General features: G+C 46.2%; 1 protein-coding gene across 1 annotated transcript in view; it reads left to right on the top strand.

Annotated features, from left to right (window-relative positions):
* Window positions 1-22,058, top strand: part of LOC139322410 (maestro heat-like repeat family member 5) — a 31,970-nt gene extending 9,912 nt beyond the window's left edge. Inside the window, exons 6-28 of the mRNA XM_070951508.1 lie at window positions 810-926; window positions 1,758-1,880; window positions 2,434-2,583; window positions 3,211-3,330; window positions 3,891-3,970; window positions 4,481-4,616; window positions 4,975-5,070; window positions 6,539-6,643; window positions 7,182-7,317; window positions 11,790-11,908; window positions 12,244-12,393; window positions 12,593-12,747; window positions 14,320-14,458; window positions 15,805-15,956; window positions 16,317-16,454; window positions 16,977-17,091; window positions 18,051-18,194; window positions 19,110-19,286; window positions 19,798-19,947; window positions 20,197-20,322; window positions 20,664-20,766; window positions 21,710-21,775; window positions 21,895-22,058. Coding sequence (XP_070807609.1) covers window positions 810-926; window positions 1,758-1,880; window positions 2,434-2,583; window positions 3,211-3,330; window positions 3,891-3,970; window positions 4,481-4,616; window positions 4,975-5,070; window positions 6,539-6,643; window positions 7,182-7,317; window positions 11,790-11,908; window positions 12,244-12,393; window positions 12,593-12,747; window positions 14,320-14,458; window positions 15,805-15,956; window positions 16,317-16,454; window positions 16,977-17,091; window positions 18,051-18,194; window positions 19,110-19,286; window positions 19,798-19,947; window positions 20,197-20,322; window positions 20,664-20,766; window positions 21,710-21,775; window positions 21,895-22,058 — 2,961 coding nt within the window. The remainder of the gene's footprint in view (window positions 1-809; window positions 927-1,757; window positions 1,881-2,433; window positions 2,584-3,210; window positions 3,331-3,890; window positions 3,971-4,480; window positions 4,617-4,974; window positions 5,071-6,538; window positions 6,644-7,181; window positions 7,318-11,789; window positions 11,909-12,243; window positions 12,394-12,592; window positions 12,748-14,319; window positions 14,459-15,804; window positions 15,957-16,316; window positions 16,455-16,976; window positions 17,092-18,050; window positions 18,195-19,109; window positions 19,287-19,797; window positions 19,948-20,196; window positions 20,323-20,663; window positions 20,767-21,709; window positions 21,776-21,894) is intronic.
* The last annotated feature ends 201 nt before the right edge of the window (window positions 22,059-22,259 follow it).

Raw genomic sequence — 22,259 nt, forward strand, 5'->3', positions numbered from 1 at the left:
CCACCATTTCCTCAATATTAGACAGACAATGATTAATAGAACTACAGACTTGGAAGGGGGCCTTGGAGGTCTTCTAGTCCAACCCCCTACTGAAGGAGGAAACCCTTCCCATTTCAGGCAAATGGTTGTACAATCTCTTCTTAAAAGCTTCCAGTGATGCAACACCCACAACTTCTGGAGGCAAACTGTTCCACTGGTTAATTGTTCTCACTGTTTGGAAGTTTCTCCTTGGTTCTAGATTGGTTCTCTCCTTGATAAGTTTCCATCCATTGTTTCTTGTCTTGCCTTCGGGTGCTTTGGAGAATAGGCTGACCCCCTCCTCTTTTTGGCAACCCTGGAGGTATTGGAACCCTGCTATTAGTGTAACTCTTGTTCCCTGGTGAGTTGGCCACGGCAAGTAGGCCATGGCTAGTTGGCCATGGTTAGTTGGCCAAGCCAAGAGGGCCATGGCAAGTTGTCCCAATCCACCACGGAGAGCTAATGCATGTAAAAAGATGAAGCTGCCAGATCTCCACAGAAACCATAAAGGATCTCAGGACGGCCAAACAGAGAATCAGCAAAGGGCACCTATGGGGATGGGGGAAGGGGGGTTAAAGTAGCTTTTCAAGAAGAAGAAGAAAGTCAAAATGGCAATTATTGACTTATTAGATTCGTATGCTGCCCATCTCCCCGATCAGGTCACCCAGGACCAGTTTCCGTGTGCTTGACCACACGGAGTCCTTTTTTGATCATAATTTCTCCTATATTTCCTTTTCCTGGCCGTTTGGTGGAGCTCCCTAGGACTCACGGACTCTTTTTCCCACCTTCAGATTAGCCTCTACAAATATTATGGCGTTAAACTGCGAAACTCAACACAGAAGGACCTGGTGACGGAACAGCTCCAAAGCCTTCTAAGTTTTTCACTCCAGGAAGAAACAGACCGAGAAGTGAGTGGCAGTGGGATGCCTGCGGGGGCTGAGACCTCCATCTTTGTGGGGTCCTTGGGGCTCTCTGAGCTTGGATGTTTTCTTGCAGACGTTTAGTGACCCAACTAGGTCACCTCATCAGTGCCAGAAGAGAACAGGTTTTGCAGAATAGAGGTGAAGGGAGGAGGAGGAGGAGGAGGAGAATTGTGGGGTCCTTGGTGCTCTCTTAACTTGGTTGTTTTCCTGTAGATGTTTTATTATCCAGCTAGGTAACATCATCAGTGCTAGAAGAGAATGGGGGTTACAGAGAGGAGGAGGAGGAGGAGGACTGTGGGGTCCTTGGTGCTCTCTGTGCTTGGTTGTTTTGTTGCAGACATTTCATTAGCCAGCTAGGTAATTTCATCAGTGCTAGAAGGGCCTGGGGTTTGCAGAGAGGAGGAGGAGCAGGAGGTGGAGAAGGGGAGGAGAAAGCGGAAGGTAAAGACAAAGGGTTAGGTGCAAATAAGAGCCTTGGTGGTGCAGCGGACTAAAGTGCTGTTAAGTAGCACTTAGCTGCCAGCTGCCGGCAATTACTGTGAGTTCAAATCTCACCAGGCTCAAGGTTGACTCAACCTTCCATCCTTCCGAGGTAGGTAAAATGGGGACCCGGATTGTGGGGGCAATAAGCTGACTTTGTACAAAAAAGAACACCGCTTGGGGGGGGCGAAAGCCCTACTAAGCAGGTCTATACAAAAGTATGAAGGCTATTGCTTAACGCATTGTAAGCCACCCTGAGTCTCCGGAGAAGGGCAGCATATAAATCGAACCAATAAATCAATAAATGTCCTAATTCACAAACATCGCTTTGCCTAGGGAATCTCGGAATCCATTCGAATGGCATCCTTTTGCCACCTGCCTGAGATTCTGGTGGCCCTGGAGGAAGCTGGCCAGTTCAGGCAGACAAGAGGACCGTTTGCAGTAGAAGCCCCCATTGAGGTAAGACTAGGGATGGGGTTGCAAGGTCTGAAACTCAGTACAGAAGGAGGCTGGGGGATTCTGGGAAGGAAAGTCCAATGTGCTTAGAAGGACTTAGGCTCCAGGCTGTCAGGTCTCCTCAGATTGGTCATAGATCTCGTAGACCAGAGACCAGCGCTGAGGATGTAGGTGGTGCTGAAATTCTCCATCTCCATCTCCTGGAGAACTATTTTATAAGGCTAGAGAAGATTAGGAGCTGCCCCAACAAACACCTCGAGTAGACCCAAAGGTGCTTTTTCCAAAGGCTTGGGCTTGGTTTTTTCCTGAAGACATTTCGCTTCTCATCCAAAAAGCTTCTTCTCTTTTAACCAAAGTCAGACCTGAAGAAGCTTCTGGGATGAGAAGCGAAACCTCTTCAAGGAAAAACAAAGTCCAGTTGCCTTTGGAAAAAGCCCCTTTGGGGCAACCGTGACCTGGATGACTAAGAAGCTCCATCAGTTTCCATCCATTGCTTCTGGTCTTGTCTTCTGGTGCTTTGGGAAAGAGTTTGACCCCCTCGTCTTTGGACTGACAGGACTCACAGACTCTCTCTGAGAGATGGATTCGGACCACATTAATACTCTGCTATGGCCAGGCAGTCCTGGGAGCGCAAGTAGAGGACATGATGCCTTTCCTGGACAACATTGTCTCAGAAATATTCTATCAGTATTCCAGCATGAAAAAGGTAGGCAGGTTTCCACCCTCTACTTCTCTTAATGCTGAGTTTAATCACAAGAACAATTATAATCCGGAGTCCTTAGCTTGTTTGATTTCTTAAAGACATTTCATGACCCAACTAGCATGTTGTGGGAGAGGAGGAGGAGGAGGAGGAGGAGGAGGAGGAGGAGGAGGAGGAGGAGGAGGAGGAGGAGGAGGAGGAGGAGGAGGAGGAGGAGGAGAATCTATGGTCTTGTTGCATTTATTATCCTCAAGGCAGCGCTCATGCATTACACTCTTTCTTCCTTTCCACACAACAACTCTGTGACGTGTTTGGATTGAGACTGGCCCCAACTCACCTAGCTGGCTCTCGTGCCTAGGGCGGGACTTGAACTCACAGTCTCCTGGTGATTGGCCCAAAGACAGTTGGCCTTTTTCCCTAAGGAGGACTAGAACTCACCATCTCCTGGTGATTGGCCCAAAGTCTCTCAGCTGCCTTTCATCCTAAAGTGGGACTAGAACCCAGAGTGTCCAGGGATGCTTTGATTGGGGGCCCCCAGAGTTCAACCAAAGACAATCGGCTACGTAAAGGTTTCAATAAATAAATACATCCTCTTCCTTCTGGTTTCTTTTCATTCCCACTGGGGTTTTCCAGGACGAAGGGCTGAAGAAAGCCTTCATGAGGTCCATCATCATGATCACCAAAGCTGTTGCCAACAGCAGGAGGCAAGACCTCGATTTGCCCCAGAAACAGGAACTGGTCACAAACATCGTTGTAAGTGGGGAGAGGGAGGGAGGCAGGTGCTCCTGGGCGTCTTTCTTTTTGGAAGTGAATTTGAACCGAATTGAATGCCAATCAATGGAGCCTGAAAGGTTTTGTTGCTAAGTGGGACATTTGTTAAGGGAATTCTGCCCATTGTACGACCTGTCTTGCCACCGTTGTAAGCCGAATCATTTTCGTTCCGTTAATCGCACGGCTGTTAAGGGAATCTGGCTTCCCAATTTTATATAGGTCATCAAGAGGCCACAGTTACCCACCCCTGACTTAAATCATGGTCACGGGACGCTGCAAACTGCCATCAATGCAAGCTGGTGGCCAAGTGACCGAAATGGGGTCACAGGATCGCTGAGGAAGGGGCGCCTCTCGGAACTTGGCATCTGGGTCATAAGTAGTCCTGAAGAGATACCTCAAAACTTTAAATGGTGGCTAAGTGACCAGTTGTAAGCTGGGGACTTCCTGTGTCAACCAGAAAAAGCGTAGGGCTGGGAAGAGGGCCAGCTGGATGGTGGCCATATCTCAGGTTCTTTCTTAGATGGGTTTCCTTCTCTTTTCAGGAAGTCATTGAAGATGAGCCCGCGAAACCCTTGTCCATCGAAAATCTCCATCAAGCGATCATCACCATCACCTGCATGAGGTATGTACCTGCCGAGAGAGAGAGAGACAGAGAGAGAGACAGAGAGAGAGACAGAGGAAGGAGGGAGGGAGAGAGAGAGAAATCCTGCATCCTGTTTTGGTCACCACAATATAAAAAAGATGTTGAGACTCTAGAAAGAGTGCAGGGAAGAGCAACCAGGATGATGAGGGGACTTCTGATATTTGAGGGGCTCTCACAGAGAGGAGGGGGTCACCTTCCTCTCCAAAGTAGCTGAGAGCATGATGAGAAGCGATGTATGGAAGCTTATCAAAGAGAGATCCAGGAGAAATTTCCTGACACCGAGAACAATCCATCAGTGGAACAGTTTGCCTCCAGAAGTTGGGGGTGCTCCATCCCTCGAGGTTTTCAAGAAAAGAGTGGACAACCATATGACTGGGATGGTTTAAGGACCATCAAGCAAGGGTTGGAGTAGAAGACCTCCGAGGTCCCTTTTAGCCTAATGAGTCTATGATCTTCTCACCCTCCTCCTCTTTTCTCGTCTTTCATCAGCCGTATGAAGCCCCCCTTGAACTCCGAGATGAGGTCTAAAGTGGTGAGAAAAAGCATCCAGAAGGTGTTTTCCTTGCCGGCTTACCTGGTGACAAAACTGAACGTGAACAGCCCAGGACAACCAGCTCAAACTCAGGTGAGCAGTCCAGATGGAGCCAAGCCATCTGAGATCCACCTGGAAATAAGCATGATTCAAAATCTCCTCCAAAACTCTGGATCCATCCATCGAGCCCAATGTCCTTTTGTTCCTCGTGTTCAGCCGAGAAAGCATTTCCTCCAACTCTGGAAGAAAAACCAGCCCTGCAAGACGGGCCGCTCCGTTGATTGCAGAAGGGTGGACTTCAACTCCCAGAAGTCCGTGGCTGGCTCAGGATTGTTGGGAGTTGCAGTCCACCAGTCGTCCTAAAAGGGCCATAAGTTCCCCAGCCCTGGATTTCTTCCTCTTTCTTCCTTTACACCACTTCTTCCTTTAGAGATTCTTTTTCTCCTTCTAGGATTTTTATGACCAGATGGTGACCACCTGCAACACCATGCTCACCGCCTTGCTGTCCGAGGCTCCCAATTTGGATTCCCTGCAGGATGTCTTGACGGTAAAGAGTGATTCTTTCTCGGGGTTGGTCAGCCAGATGTTTAGGCTGGATTTGGCGATTCTGTCCAGCTGTCGAGTCCCTCCCAAGGACCCGGGATAGGCAAATGTGGCTGTTGGATGGACAACTCGTCCCATGGGACAATTCAACCATTCAATTTAACTCATTTCAATAGTTAAAAAATGATGTTCATTTTTGTCATTTACATTTGTTTTGTCCCTCCTCTGGCATCTTTTCACTAATGATTCTATTCCACTATTTCTCTGATATTCGTGTCTCTCTTGTCCCACGGCAAGGAGGAAGGGAGGGAGGGAGGGAGGAGATGATAATAAGAGTGAGGGAGGGTCTCAGGGAAGTCCACAGGTGCCCCTGACACGAGAGACGTTGAGCTGGCCACTCCCACCTCGGCCACGCCCCCCTCGAGGTCAAACACAACCTTGATTCGGCCCTCCATGAAATCGAGTTTGACACCCCTGTCATAGAGCCTCGCAGCTGTTCCGAGTAAAGCTGCCTTCTGCAATTGACCGATGCAGATTATGTCGATGCCGATGGGATTCATTTTAGCAACAGAAATTTTGGACTCATTGTGGTCATAAGTCGAGGACTACCTGTATTTGTGATGGTTGCAGCATCCTGGGGGGGGGGGGTGTCACCTGACCACCATTGGCGAACTGCCCAACTGGCTTCCGACAAGCCAAAGTCTACGGGGAAAGCGAGATTCGGCTAATGACTGCATTATTCACTTAAGGACCACAGGGATTCATTCAACCCTGGCAAAAAAAGGTCATAAAGCCAGTCACAAGTCGCCTAACATCCACCTTGGTAAGCACCCCAAATTCTGGTCGTAAGTCAAGGACTACTTATACAGGAAGTCCTCGACATACAGCCATTCATTTAGGGACCGAGCTGGGATGCTGCAACCGTCATAAAGATGAGTCATTGGCCAAGTGTTCAAATTTTGATCACGTGACCATAGGGATGCTGCAATGGTCATAAGTGTGAAGAATGGTCGTAAGTCCCTTTTTCAGTGCCATTGTAACTTTGAATAGTGACTAAATACTAATAGCACTTAGACTTACATACCGCTTCACCGTGGTTTACAGCCCTCTCTAAATCTTCTCCTATCTGGGTCCTCATTTTACCGACCTGGTAAGGACGGAAAGCTGAGTCAACCTGGAGCCGATCAGGATGGAACTGCTGAACTTCTGGCAGCTGGCAGAATTAGCCTGCAATACTGCGTTCTAACCACTGTGCCACCACGGCTCTAAATGAACTGTTGTAAGACTAGTTGTATTCCAGAAATCTTCAATTGCTACTCTAGTTTTCAGTCTAAAATAGACCTCAATTGACCAATGTCTCAAATTTGTTGAGTTCCTTAGATTTTCTCCCCAGTCCTGGCAACTTCTGTGGCTCTTCCAACTGTGAATCACAAATTCTTCCTTTCCTCCTCCTCCTTTGTTTTTCCGGGCAGCACATTAATCCCTGGATTGAATCTCCCAAGGGACACGAGAGAGAGAGGGCCATCAAGAGCATCAGACACCTCCTGAAGTTCGTTTCTGAAAACGTCAATTTCGACGTAAGTCACTGTTTGGGATGCGAAGTGAGATGTTTTCAAAGAAAGGAAGAAAAAGAAGAAAGTCCTGCTGCCTTTTGGAAAAAGCATCTTTGGGATGTGACCAGGAGGATACAAGGAGTCCCGCTTGATGAAGGGGTTGGAGGAGAAAACCTCCACAGTCCCTTCCAGCAATTGAGGTTCTGGGATTCTAAGGTTCTATGATTCTGTGATTCAAAGATTCAGAGATTCAAAGATTGTATGATTTAGAAATTCAAAGATTCTATGATTCTATGATTCTAAGATTCTATTATTCAAAGATTCTAGGATTCCCTGATTTGATGAATCTATGACTATGATTCTAGTCTTCTAAGATTCAAATATTGGATAATTCTAAAATTCTAAGATTTTATGTTTCTAAGATTCTGTGATTCTAGAATTCTAAAAGGTAGGATTCTAGGATTCTATGGTGCTATGCTTCCTATGCTCTGATTTCAGCTGGCTGAAACCTTCATGAGCCCCCCTTCTCATCTTTCCCCTCCTTTTTGCTTCCTTTCATTAGACCACAGGTGACTTTTCTTTGCTGGGACAGCTGGTGGCTTTGCTGGGCCTGCACGTTGGCGACACCAGCAAAGAAGTTGGCCAGACGTCCGCAGAGGCCGCCTACCACCTCCACCACCTCATCATGAGCAAAATGGGTGAGAAAGTTGGACTCCAAGGGCTGCCAGGAGCCCAGGGATGCGCACTGCCCAGGAGAGCACTGGGTGGCACAGCTTGTGGTGTGACCAAGACCCCGGTCGTTTGCCTGGGCAGAGATGCCTGGAATTGGCCGTTGGTATTGGCACCTCTCAGGGCCAGGGGTCATTTGAAGACTGAGTTTCTCACGTTAAGTGGATCCGTTAGGCCAGTGGTCGGCAAACTCATTAGTCAACAGAGCCAAATATCAACAGTACAACGATTGAAATTTCTTTGGAGAGCCAAATTGGTTAAACTTAAACTAGATAGGTAGGTACATTGTTATTAACTTAATTAGGGTACTCCTAAACTGGCCTTTGCTAAGAACGTCCTCAATCTGATGGAGGTACGTTCGCTGAGGTCGACCCCTTCCATCTCTCCCATCCACACTCGTCCTGTATACTTCTTTCGTCTATCTCCTTTCGTTCATCCTCTTTATATGTCCAAACCATCTCCTCGACACTACATCTTCTTTCACTCCACAACGTTCCCTAAAATTAACTTAATAAACTTTACTTAAAGTTTTAAGTCTTAGTTAAACTATAGGTACGTTGAATCAAACTTGATCTCATACTTAATAACGATATTATTTATTGATAAAATTAAATTTCTTACAATTGACCTTACAATATCCATAAAATTAAATCATGACAATGACTGACAAACACTAATGTGAACAATGGCCTTGCATCTCCTTGGAAAGTTTGAGTAAGTCAGGTTTGTTTTTAATTTTAGTCACGATTCCAGGTTCTCATCAATAAGACAACTTCTCAATTTACTCTTGATAAGGTTCATGCTTGAAAATGATTGTTCGCATAACTATGTAGACCCGAATAAGGAAAAAACAGCAAACGCTATTTTTTTCAGTTGATGATATGAGTCAGGAATACTATTCCAGGTGTTAAAAATCATCATATCTTCCTTCTCCGGGTCTTTCAAAGCAGACCACTTGTGCTGTGAACTAAGTTCACATTTATTTTTCTCCAATATTTCTGTATCGGCACAAAGACCTTCAAATTTCGAGCTCCACAATTCTTTGTTTTTGAAATCCAGCAATTGCATTTCAAAGTTGCCAATGTCAATATTAAAGGGAGAAAAATTTAATTCTGTTACAGTAGCATTAAGAGGCTTTTTAACAAAGGCTAACGTCGCTTTGCTGTTTCTGAATTCCTGAAACCTGTTGAGAAAAGCTTCCCTCATATTTAAAAGTGTTGTTTTGAAATAGCAAATGTCAATATCAGAATTATTTTCTTGGCGATGTTTCAACAGGCTTGGAAAGTGAATCAAAGTTTCTCTTTCAAAATCTTGAGCAAAAAGAGATCATTGGTTTTCGAATGAAATAACTTCTTCTAACATCGAAAAAATGGTGTTTCCTTTCCCCTGTAGTTTACGATTAAGCTGATTTAGATGAGATGTAATGTCTACCATGAAATAAAATTTTTGGATCCACTGATCGTTCGTTAGTTCTGGATAGCGAATCCCCTTCTCATGGAGAAATGCTTTAATTTCTGTTAATAAGGAAGCGAAACGTTTCAAAACGTTTCCTCTTGATAACCAACGTACCTTGTTATGCAGCAGAAGATCGGCGTACTCGCTCTCCATTTCAACTAAAAATCCTTTAAATTGGCGATGATTAAGAGGTTTAGTTATAATGGAGTTGATAATCTTAATCACCAATTCCATAACTTTGCAAATTTCTTCTGGAAATGTCTGAGCACAAAGCGCTTCTTGATGAATGATGCAATGGTAAGTAAGTACCTCGTGATTAATTTTTTCTTTCAAAATAGCAACAAACCCGTTTCTTACGCCGGTCATACTTTTCGCCCCGTCTGTTGAAATTAAGACAATTTTATTGAGTGGAATATGATGTTTTTCAATGTACTCAATTACAGCATTGCCATGTCCTCTCCACGTGTTTGACCTTTGAGTGGCAGTAATCCTAAAATTTCTTCTTTAGGACCTGTAGATGAAATAAATCATACAAAAAGTGAAACTTGCGCTGTATCATTTATGTCACAAGACTCGTCAACTGCTATTGATAAAGCTGAAACCAATTTAAGATCTTCGACTTGCTGGTTGGTTATATTCGAAGACATTTTGACTGTTCTGTCTTTCACTGTTTTAGCAGACAATGGTAACTCTTTAATTTTTTTTAGAATATCGGCTTTGTTCTTAAAATCCCGAAATAGCTCTTCGGATGCATTTATAAAACAACTTTTTATGTATTCGCCGTCTGTATATGGTTTTCCTCTCTTAGCAATCTTTTGACTAACCACAAAACTTGCAATATTAACATTGTTGGAAGATTGAATCCAGTAATTAAATACAGAACTTGATTTTTCTTGACTCTTCTGAAGTTCCTCAACTGCTTTCTTCCTTGCATCACCGACAGGATATTTACTACTAAATGACACGTGTTTAGTTTTAAAGTGTCTCTCCAAATTTGATTTCTTGTTATGCACCAATTTTTCCTGACAAATAAGACAGGTCGGAAGGCCATTTAAGTTTTGAACAAACGCGAAAGTCTCGGTCCGTTCAACTTTAAATTCATGGTTTTCGTCTTCCGTTTTTCTTTGCTTCTTCTTTGTAGCCATGTCAAACAGGGCACCTAAAAAAATGTTTCATTTTATAATAATAAAGCCACCAACACAAAATAATTACAATTCTTAAATTGATGACAAAAATACCTGTAGGATTTGCAGCTGGTTGGAAAAATACAGGTAACTTTATGCTCCGAGTAGTTACTTTTGTCACCTGCGCGTGATTTGCGGATGCGACTAGCACTAACCACTGCACAAGGAGATTGCTGACTGACTGGCTCACGCAACTCGTGCATGAATTGCGTGCGCCTCTCCCACGCTGCGTATCCCATGGCCCACCTGCGCCGCGTCTCCCGTCTCCCGTCTCTCGCCCGCAAGACACCCCCACTTCTTCTAACGCCACTTCTTCAGAATAGACTCGCCCAGGCCGAAAACCGACTTCTGCGCATGGGCCACGAAGTTTCAATCGCACTGTGCGTGCGCGCCCGCAGGTGGTATTTTGTGGAAGAGCCACACTCAAGGGGCCAAAGAGCCGCATGTGGCTCGCGAGCTGCAGTTTGCCGACCACAGAGTTAGGCTAGGCATCTGCCATCAGCCAGCCTGGGCTTGTGAGTCTTGGCACATGGATTGGGTCTTAGCGTGTTTTGCAAAGCCACCTTTTAGTCATTGGATGGCTGCATGTATTGCAGGAAGCCAGAAAACGGGTTAACCAAGTTACGGGTTGAGTGGGCATTGTTAAGGAAAGAGCTAAAGAGGGTTTATAATTGCAATACATTATTTGTTAATTTTATAGTTTCAACCCCATTTTACGTGTCTTCTAATTTTTAATTGGGAGCCGTCCACAATCGGTTGAAAGACAGGCACTTATATCAATGGTTTACCTAAAGAAAAGGATCGGTTAAATTTGGCTAGTTAAAAGCTTAACCCAGTGGCAACTTTAAGCCATGTGGATTTCAATGCCCAGAATTCCCCAGGCAGCACACAATCAATTCACAACCTAATGCTTCATTTGCACATCAGACCAAGGTAGTCTGGGTTAAATCCGGTTAGATTCATTCATTCCTTTGTTCATTCGTTTGTTGGTTCATTCCTTCATTCCTTCATTTATGTAATTTGTCTCTTATGTAGCCCTATATTTCCCCTCCATTTACAGTCCCATCTATTGTGTTAACCTAGAAAAGGGGTTACAGGTAGTCCTTGACTTACAACAATTCATTTAGTGACCATTCAAAGTTTAACCGGCACTGAAAAAAAGTGACTTGTGATTGTCTTTCACACTTACGACCGTTGCAGCATCCCCATGCTCACGGGATCAAAATCTGGACACTTGGCCACTGACTCCGATTTATGACGGTCGCAGTGTCCCAGGGTCATGTGATCCCTTTTGTGACCTTCTGCCAAACAAAGTCAATGGGGAAGATGGATTCACTTAACAACCGGGTTGCTAACTTAACTGCTGCGGCAATTCACTTAACCATGTTGGCAAGAAAAAAAATCGCAACATGAGGCAAAACTCGCTTCATAACTGTCTTGCTTAGGACTCAATGGTGGCCGTAAGTCGAGGACTGCCTGTAATTGGACCACTAAAGAGGTCATTGTACCTGTTTCGTTCCTGATCAGTGAGATAAGAGAAAGGGGGGGCAGAGAAAGAGGGAGCGAGGGGGGAGGAGGAGGACTGGTGTCTCTGAGCTTTGTTGTTTTCTTGTGAAGGTTTCATGACCCAACTAGGTAACGAGAAAACCACCGAGCCCAGAGAGCACCAGGGACCCCTCAGGTCAGCCCTGAGCTACAGAGCTTCTCTTCTGTTGGAACGACTAAACCGGCCGTCAGACGAAGGATCTTCAGAAGTTCCGAATGCCAAAATCTGACCTTCTCTTGTTTCCCTCCCTCCAAAGCCAAAGAAATGGATGAGAAACCTAGAAACAAGAAGGGGAAGGTCGTCAGTTGGCTGAGGGAAGACTTCTCCTTTTCGGGCCCAACAATATTTTATAATAACGTCTCCAAAATGGCTACGGTACGTTTTCCTTCAGCATTTTGCCTGGCTTCTTATTGACCTTCCTTTCTCTCCTCCTCTTGACCTGGAGATACTCAAAAAAGTCAATATCACAGTGGGGACGGCAGGCTCCAAAAGCCGGAGGGTGGATATCCATCCCCCACAATGTCTAGGAGCAGGCGAGCTCGGCTGCCATGTTGGCTTCTTTCACCCACATCCTAATATCACGTGGTGGATGTCATGGAATACGGCCTGCCTCTCTACATGGGGTGCTGTCCCCGGATACGGGTCAAAGTCTCTGGCTTGTCAAAACCCTGATGCATCTCTTCATGGTCTCCTTTTCTTCTTTCCGATAGGCCTTTGGCGAGCATCTGAGCCCATCACAAATAAACGACCTGATCTTAAAAGCCTTGGCAGCTCTGACACACCTGGACAAAAACATTTCACACACTGCGGGACTCCTGCTCAATTCGTTCTTGGAGGAATGTGGGATGGATATGGAGGAGGTAAGAAAATGGCAGGGTTTGGAGCAAAAGGGATAGAGGAGATTTTGTAGAAAAGAAAGATGAGAATGGGTGAGACCTTGTTGACTTGGTGACAACACTTCGGCTGGATTTAAGAAGGCTAGGGTTGGATGGAGACCACCAGGTAATCTTAGGGCTGTTGAGAAAGTCGGTCATCCCTTGGATTTCTCTTTTGCCATAGCTGCCCATGATCCTCAAGGAGATCTACCGACGTCTCCCGAAGATCTTGGACCCTGCCACCAAACAACAAATGCTAAAGGCAGTGTGTCACCTGGCGTCCAAACGGGTGAACAAAGTCGTGGATATTCTCCTCGAGTGCTCGGTGGCGTGCGATGGGTAAGAAGAACCTCAAGGAGATGTGCCTCCTGTTTTCTTGTACTCTACAGAGATTCTCAACCATTTGCGATAGGGGTGAATATCTGTAGCTTGGGGTGGGCAGGTCATGTGCTGATTGGGGGGGAGGTTGCATTGGGTTGGTTGAGGGCCAGTGCAGTCGCTGGTTGGCTGTGCAGTCGATCTGAATTCTGAGAGCTTCCTAGGCTGGTTGTCTCCACCATCCAGGTCATGATTGTCCCAAAGGTGCTTTTCCAAAAGGCAGCTGGACCTCCTTGGTTTTTTAACTTTCTTGGTCGCCACACTGTAGAAACAATGCAGAGACTCTGAAAGAGTGCAGAGAAGAGCAACGAAGATGATTAGTGAACCGGAGCCTAAAACATATGAAGAAGAGTTGCAGGAATTGGGTCTCTCTAGTTCAATGAAAGGAAGGATTGAGGGGGGACAGGATAGCAGTGTTCTGATATCTGAGGGGCTGCCACAAAGAGGAGGGGGTCAACCTATTTTCCAAACCACCTGAGGGCAGGCAAGAAGCAAAGGATGGAGACGAATCAAAGAGAGAAGCAACCTACAATGTGCAGAACTTTCCTAGCAGCGCAAACAATTAACCAGTGGAACAACTTGCCTCCAGAAGTTGTGGGTGCACCATCACTGGAGGTTTTCAAGAAGAGATTGGACAGCCATTTGTCTGAAATGGGATAAGATTTCCTGCCTGAGAAGCGGTTTGGAGTACAAGACCTCCAAGGCAGGGGTGAAATCCTCTGGTTTGGTCTGGTTCGCCCGAACCGATAGGAATAATTGCTACTGTTTGCCCGAACCGGTAGTAAAAAAAACGCTTTAAAAAGTACGACAATCAGCTGTGCCGGGCAATGTCGGAACCTTTTTGTAATTTCTAATTTCAGCATTTTTTTACTACCAGTCAGCTGTGAGAAAATCAGCTGTGCCTGATTGTCTGTGAGGTTCCTGTTTGTTGCAGGGGCCATTTTGTGTAAAGTCCAGCTGCTTCTGCATTGTATGTGAGTCAGTTGTGTAGCTTTTGTGTTACTTTTGTGTAAAGTGTGATAGTTTGCTTTTGAGCTCTCTGTGATTCAGTGAGGTTCTGCATTGTGTGTGAATCAGTTGTGCAGCCACGCCCACCCGGACACATAACCACCAAGCCACGGCCGCCTGGTCATATGACCACCAAGAAACGGCCACAGAACCGGTTGGGAACATTTTTGAATTTCACCACTGCTCCAAGGTCCCTTCCAACTCGGTCATTCTGTGAAAAGCACCTTTGGGTTAATTCTGTAGACACACTGCTCCTAGAAACATCCCCTCCCTTGACCAGTTCTGGGTTCTCTGGCACTTCCGGTGGCGCAGAGGCCCTCCTTTGAATGGCTACTAGACAAACGGTTGCAAGTCGAGAACTACCTGTAGCTATATTTTTTTCCATGCCTTAAAGCAGTTCATTTGGCCATCGGTTCTCTAACCCTTTCTTCCGTTGTGGGGGTTAATCTATCTGGAATGGCCGTCTCTTTGAAAATGGGGAAAGAATCTGATTTTTTTCCCCAATCCATTTTTCCACCTGCACAGAAGTGCTAGGGAGCTGTGGAGGGCGCTGGCTGCAGACCCCTATGCTAACCTGAAGATCATGAAGCCCCTCCTCAAAAGGCTTGATGACCAAAGCCCCAGCACCGAAGCTATTGGGAGGAGATGCATCATGCCCATTGCGGTAAGCCCTCAACCGGTGGCTCTCCTTTCCTTAGATCTGCAGGTGGGCCAGGCCTGAGGAAAGGGGGAAGGGGCTGAGCAGAAGAGTCACCCTCGGGGGTCTCCTCATCAGGAGCAGGCACGCCCTGGCTGGAGGGAGGCAGAGGGCAAACTGGTGGGGGCTGAAATCGGAGCAAAATTTGACGTAAGCCCCCCTTCCCCCCAAAATGCCCCATTGAAAGTAGAGGCATCTGTGGGCTTCCTCACCAGAACAGCTTTGATATTCATCCATCCATCCATTCATCCACCCATTCATCCAGCCAGCCAGCCAGCCAGCTCTATCATCTATCCACCCATCCATCCATCGGTTCATCTTTTCATTAATCCATTCATTCATGTATCCGTTCATTGATTTATTCGTTTATTCATACATTCCTTCATTTATTCATTCCTTTACTCATCCAATCATTCATAATTCAATTGATTCCTTTATTCATTTCTTACGTTATTTCTTACAGAAATAACTAAAAAAGAGTTTAAGAAAATACATGATAGGAACCAACAAAGGCAAACACCCAACGGAGTACTTTGTGTCATATCTTATTTTAAATATTCTTAATCTGTATTTTTATTATGTGTTATATTGTTTTATTACATTGTTGTAAACTTCCCAGTGTCAGATTGCTCAGATGGCCGGTGGAGAAATTTAATTAATTTGTAGTCCAGGTTTGAACTGTGGGGTCCTTGGTGCTTACTGAGCTTGGTGGTTTTCTTGCAGATGTTTCCCGACCCAACCAGTCTAACCCTACCTCTAAGCCTAACTCTTCCAGCACTGATGATGTTACCTAGCTGGGTCATGAAACATCTGCAACCAAAAAACACACGCTCAGACAGCACCCAGGGCCCCTCCAAGGACCCCTAAGAGGTGGAGAGTCAAGAGCCCACTTAGGGGGTTACCGATCTCTTTGTCCCCAGTTCTGTCTCACTTGCGCTACTCGTTGTCTCCCTTTTGTCCTGTATCTACACCCCACTGGCCTCTCAAAGTCTGGAGGGGGTGTAGAATGGGAGTTTCAGAAGTCCCACTTCTAGCAACCTTTTGCTCCGTGTCTCAGACATGGACATTCCTGGCTCAGGTTTCATGGACATGAGGATTTTTTTCTTTCTCTGGGCACAATGAGAATGTATCTGCCGAACAAAACTCTGCATTGGCGACAAGAAGGGCATCCAGCCAGGAAAGCCTCAGCTCCATTCAGTTGCCCAGACTCCACCCCGCAAGGGATTAGGGGGTCGTTAAAAGAAGAAATAGATGATGATGAATCTAAGTAACCTGATGAGCCTGAGCTGACTCTCGTCTCCTCCTGTTTCTAGGCCACCAATGCGCTCTCCTTCCTCCTCTCGCTTCCTGAGGCAGCAATCATTGTCCAGCATAAGTTCTCCAGCCTGCTCCTGGCGCTCGTGACGCACATCTATTTTCTGCTGGGAGCAGGCAAGAGCGGGTCAGAACTGACCTACCATCTGGGGTAAGGAATCTCCTGGGCCCAATCTGGATCCTTTCTCCATTTCTGCAAAGCTCAGGAAACAGTCGTTAAGTGAACTTTGTCCCATTTTGCAACCTTTCTTGCCAGAGTGGTTAAGTGAATCATTGCACTGGTTAAGTCCCATGGTCGTTAAGTGAATCTGGCTTCCCCGTTGACTTTGCTTGTCAGAAGGTCCCAAAAGGGGATCGCGTGACTCTGAGACACTGCGACCGTCATAAATATGGCTCAGTTGCCGAGAGTCTGAATTCTGACCACATGACCATAGGGCTACTGTAACGGTCGGAAGTGCAGGGGGATCAGCTGAATGATTGGCACCAACTCTTCTGCCTTTGTTTCATTTAGCAACGCAGTCAAAGCCATCAAACACCTCATCTTGCGCACCGGCTATCAGGAGGAGTTCAAGGAGTTAGATATGGTTCAATGTTGGGCGATGCTGATGAGTCCTGAAAGTGTGTTTGAAGGCATTTTCCACCTGGTCCGGTAAGAAATTAAAAGTCAAAAGAGCTTGGCTACGAGGGGCAGTGGGTGAGAGAGGGAGGGGAGGCAGAGGGAGAGGAGGAAGAAGAGGAGGCAGAGAGATAGGGGGAAGGGGAGAGAGAGGGAAGGGGAGAGGGAGAGAAAGAGGGAGAGAAAGAGGGAGAGAGACACACAGAAGGCAAAAGTGTGAGAGAGGAAAGATTAGAGGGGAGGAGAGGGAGGGGAGAGGGAGAGGGAGAAAGAGAGAGGGAGGGTGAAAGAGAGAGGGAGGGTGAGAGAGAGAGAGGGAGGGTGAGAGAGAGAGAGGGAGGGTGAGAGAGAGAGAGGGAGGGTGAGAGAGAGAGAGGGAGGGTGAGAGAGAGAGGAAGGGGAGAGGGAGAGAGGGAGGGTGAGAAATTCTCTAAATGGAGTAATTCATTGAGTAATTCATTTATCGATCATTCAGCTCATGATTTCTCTAGCTTGGTGATTTTCTTCTCCCTAACCAGCAGATCTTGTCTGATCTCTCCATATTTATTCTCTTAGGATCTTGTTCAACTACTCAAAACATGAGCTGAAGGTCATGTTCCGACAGGCCGAGACCTACGTGCGCCACCCCGATTTAAGACACAAAACCATTGGGATGGTTTTCTTTTCGGAGGTGAGGAGACCTTGAGATGCACCCCAACCTTCTGGAGCTCAAGGAAAGTTGCCCAGGGTTCAACAGAACTTTATGGTTAGAAACTAGAAGTTGTGGGTTCTCCATCACTGGAGGTCTTGAAGAAGAAACCAGACAGCCATTTGTCTGACATGGTAGAGGGTCTCCTGCTTCACCAGGGGGTTGGGCTAGAAGACCTCCAAGGTCTCCTGGTATTCTGTTAATCAGTGGAATGGCTTCCCTCCAGAAGTTGTGGGAGGGAGGGAGGGAGGGAGGGAGGGAGGGAGGGAGGAAGGAAGGAAGGAAGGAAGGAAGGAAGGAAGGAAGGAAGGAAGGAAGGAAGGAAGGAAGGAAGGAAGGAGATTGAGGGAGGGAGGATGGGAGAAAGGGACGAAGGAAGACTCAATGACGCTAAATTCCTTTTACTTTTTGCATTATTTTTTGTATTCTTGCAACTATCATTTACACTACCTATCAGACAGTCACAAAAGGGATGACGTAACCTCGAAACACTGCGACCGTCACATATATATATATATATTTATATGCCGCCATTCTCCCGAGGCACTCAGGGCGGCTTACAAAAACAATATCCAATACAAATCACAATAAATTAAAATCAACAACCCAATTAAAACAATTTAAAATTATAACAATGTACACCCATAACGGATCAGTTAAGTTGACGAAAGAGCCACATCTTCAACTCAAATATGGACCGGCAAGTACCCAAATTTTGATCACATGACCATGAGGATGCTACCATGGTCATAATTCTGAAAAATGGACGTATCTCTTTTGTCAATGCCGTTGTGACTTTCAGCGGTCACTAACCGAGGACTGTGTTTATTTTCTTTTTCTCTCCCCGTAATGGCTGAAAGTGGCATCTTTAGTAGAGGCTCTCAGGGAAGTTCCCTTCCTTTGCTTGGCTAATGCTCCGTATCTCCACTCTTCTTCCTCAGTTGCTGTACCATCCGGAAATTTGCCAATTCTTTGTCATCCAAGACATCCTCAAGGTGCTGATGGAATGGATGACACAGCCATATCCGCTGATACAGACTTTCAGTGTTAGAGGACTGGGGAACCTCATCCAACACCCGTTTGAGGTAAGAGATGGGGGGCAGGAAGGGAGTGGCTTCCAAGGTAGTAGCAGGTGTGACCTCGCTCTCTCGGAAGTCTACAAGGCTGGGAAGGATAGAAGAAGGAGAAGAAGAAGGCAACCAGCAGAAAGAGGACAGCTAGAGTGGTGTCTCTTCTCCAAAGATGGCTGCAACCCTGGAAGATCTGAAGGTGCAAGTAGAGGCCAGATCCTCTTGGAGGACATCTGAAAGCAGAACAAGAAGCAACGGATGGAAACTAATCAAGGAGAGAAGCAACCTAGAACTTAGGATAAATTTCCTGACACCCAAAACAATTAATTAGTGAAACAACTTGTCTCCAGAAGTTTTGGATGCTCCAACACTGGAGCTTTTCAAGAAGAGTTTGGATAACCATTTGTCTGAAATGATCTAGGGGTTCCGGCTTGAGCCGGGAGTTGGACTAGAAGACCTCCAAGATCCCTTCCATCTTTGTGATTCTGTTAAGGACCAGGGGAGACCTGAGAGCAGTCTTCCAGTATTTGAAGGGCTGCCCCAAAGAAGAGGGGGTCAACCTATTATCCAAACCCCTGAAAGGAGAACGAGAAGCAGCAGATGGGAACTAATGAAGGAGAGAAACAACCTGGAACTAAGGAGAAATTTCCTGACCCTGAGAACAATTCATCCTTGGAACGACTTGCCTCCAGAAGTTATGGGTGCTCCATCACTGGAGCTTTTCAAGAAGAGTTTAGATAACCATTTGTCCAGCAGAGTCTAGGGTCTCCTGCTTGAGCAGGGGGTTGGACTAGAAGACCTCCAAGTTCCTTTTCAACCCTCTTCTTCTATGCTCTGTGGCCTTCTCTTGCGTTTGTCATGATCGCTGTGAGACTCAGAGAACTCCAGTGACCATGTTTAATTGCTCGTTTCTTTCCCTGCTTCCTCCAGAAGAACATCTTGGAACCCCTCTTGATGCCAGTGCTAAACTGCGCTTGTCACGAACAGAAGACCTTGGCAAAAGAAGCTATAAGGACCCTGCATTTCCTCCTCAGGAACCTCGATATCAAAACCCATGCGGTGAAGGCAGTCAACCTCATTCCGCTCCTTCTAAAACATTTTCATGATGTAAGTCAACCAAATCATAACAAACTGGTTTTCCACCTCTCTCTCCCTCCCTCCCTCCCTCCCTCTATTTCTCCCCCTCCTCACTCCCTTCCTCCCTCTCTCTCTCTCTCTTTCTCTCTCTCTCTCTCCCTCCTCCCTCCCTCCTTCCCTCCCTCCCTCCTGCACTCCCTTTCATTCTCCCTCTCCCTCTATCTCTCTCTTTCTCCCATAAAGATGGGAGAAAGTCCAGAAGGAGCTGCTGAGATTGAACAACTCTGGTCTAGATCAGGATTTCTCAACCTTGGCAACTTTAAGAGGTGAGGACTTCAACTCCCAGAACTCTCCAGCCAGCATACTGGAGTTGGGGTCCCCATCTTTGGGGCAACCATGACCTGGATGATTGACCATCTCCATGGACATTGAACTGGGAATAGGTGTGCTCTGAACTTGTGTGTTCTCCTGCAAACTTCAAGAAACTTCTGCATGGCTATTCTGCTATTGGAGGGACTAACCTGTCTCTCTTCCTTCGTAGGACGACATCGAACTGAGGAATACCTCCATCACCATTTTTGGCATGCTCCTGAAAGGACTGAAGGAGTTACGGAACAGTAGTATGGCCGAAAACATCCTGAACGGCCTTATTCCTCTAGTCATACAACTGTCAAATGATCGGACAAAAGAGGTGAGTTGAAGGGCTGGCTAACCTGAGCTCCTGCTCTGATCATGCTACCTTCACAGAGACCACTCTGTACCCCCATCTTCACTCAGAGCAACGTGGTTGTACCACATGGACACTCTGGAGAATGCAAAGACATTGTAGACAATCCTGAAGTTGTGGGGTCCTTGGTGCTCCCTGAACTTGGTCGTTTCCTTGAAGACCTTTCATGACCCAACTAGGTGACAGGATCTCCCTCTTTCCTCCCTCGGCCAGGTCTCCAGGAAGACCCTCGACTCCTGCGTGTCCTTTATGAACTGGGGGGGCTTTCCCAGCAACTTGTTTGACTATGAAATGTACACCAGTCTCCATAGCATGTACTCCAACATCTGCTACGTGGTTGTAAGTAGGAGCCAAGCTGGCCTGTTTTCTTCCAGATTAGAGTATACTAACCGTTTATTTCTTTATTTTGCCCTGCCTTTCTTATTTTTATAAATAGTTCAAGACGGTGGGCATCCCTAATACTTCTTCTTTTCTTCACAACAACCCTGTGAGGTGGGTTGCCCTGAGAGAGAGGGACTGCACCAAAGTCACCCAGCTGGCCATCGTGACTAAGGAGGGACTAGAACTCCCAAAGTCACCCAGCTGGCTTTGACCAAGAAAGCAGCCCCTTGGTTAAAAAAAAAAATTAAAAAAGGAAGCTCTATAGTTCATTGGCTTGTTTGTTGCCTTGTTTTCCCCAGATGAATAAATGCAAGCAAAACCTTCCTGCGATGTTGGATCAGATGCTGGGATTCCTGAGGAGCCGGAACTCTTCCCATCGCGAGGCAGCTGCCCTCTTAATTGGTAATCACCAATGCCAACTCTGGAAGGAGGGCAGGAAAACCCAAGACAGGCGGGCGGCCTTATCACCAAAAGAATCTATGCCGAATTAAGCCATGTCGCTTAATCAGACTGGAAGCTGCTCTTATACCGGGTGGCTTCTCCGGAACTGCTACGATCGCGCAACAGTTTCTCAGGCAGTTCCTGCCCTCTTTCTTAAGGGTATCGCTGCCGTTGTTAAGTTAGTCACATGGTTGTTAAGTGAATCTGGCTTCCTCCCGGATTTGGCTCATCCGAAGTGATCTTTGACCCCCAAGACACTGTAAGCGTCATAAATACGAGTCGGTTTGCCAAGCATCCGGATTTTGATCTTGATGTGGCATCGCTTCTAAGTGTGAAAAGCAGTCGTAAGTCACTTTTTTCAGTGCCATTGTAACTTTGAATGGTCACTAAATGAACTGTTAGAAGTTGAGGACTACCTGGCCTGTATCCCTCTCTCTTGTATAGGCAAACCCACAGCCGTGGTTTTTTCTCTGGAAATATTTCCAGCTGGCCTCCCATTCTAGTATTAACTGGATTCAAGGCTGCTTAGATTTTTTTCCAGGATGATGGTTGTTTGCACAGCCCTAGAACATAAAGTAATAGAGTTGGAAGGGACCTTAGAGGTCTTCTAGTCCAACCCCCTGCTAAAGCAGGAGACCCGATCCCATTTCAGACCAGTGGCTGTCCAATCTCTTCGTTAATCTCTTCTTGAAAGCCTCCAGTGAGACCTGGAGACAAAAACATAGGAAGATCGGCTACCCCTAGTCCTTCTTATTATTAGACAGACCCAATCCCTGGAACCATCCCGTAAAGTCCCAAAGCGACTCTTCCAAGTGGAAACCAGTGAATTGCGCGTTTTTTTCCTGAATCAGTCGATTTAGCCGTCTCTGTTAACCCCACCAACGTTTTCTTTTTACGTGCCCAGGCTGCTGCGCGCAATACATGCAACCGGAAGTGGTGACTTCAAAACAAATGAAAGAAGTTTTCCTGGGTGAGTTTCAAAGTTCCCTCGCTTGAAACAAGGAGTTTTTCTCCAGAAGCTCTTTCGCTGATCAGGGCTGGTTCTCAGGGTTGATCCAGGAAATCCTTTGTTTTTTGGATTCGTTTCAGGTCTCCAGGATCTGCAAGGCGATTCCGAAGCCTCAGTGGCTCAGGCTGCAGCTGACTCAATGCAAGAAATCTTTCGGCAGTGTGGCCATCTGATCAAGCCGGGTCTTGTTAGTAGTCAACTCCCCTCCAAAGTCATCAGGAGGATCTCCGAGACCAAGCAATAATAGTTTCATAGTTTCATAGTTTTCATTATTGTCATGGCACCTCATAGAATGAAATTAAGTGCCATCCTCACTGTATATTATACTTTTTAAAAACCCTATAAAAATAAAACAAAAACACACCTCCTTCACATTGTATGCAATTGAATTAAAAAACCCTGGTATTGTATTAATATTGCACTGTACGTAGAATTGTATAGTTAC

This window comes from Pituophis catenifer, unplaced genomic scaffold (genome assembly GCF_029215685.1).
Source record: "Pituophis catenifer annectens isolate HBS135680 unplaced genomic scaffold, rPitCat1.0.hap2 SCAF_10, whole genome shotgun sequence".
Classification (NCBI taxonomy): domain Eukaryota; kingdom Metazoa; phylum Chordata; class Lepidosauria; order Squamata; family Colubridae; genus Pituophis; species Pituophis catenifer.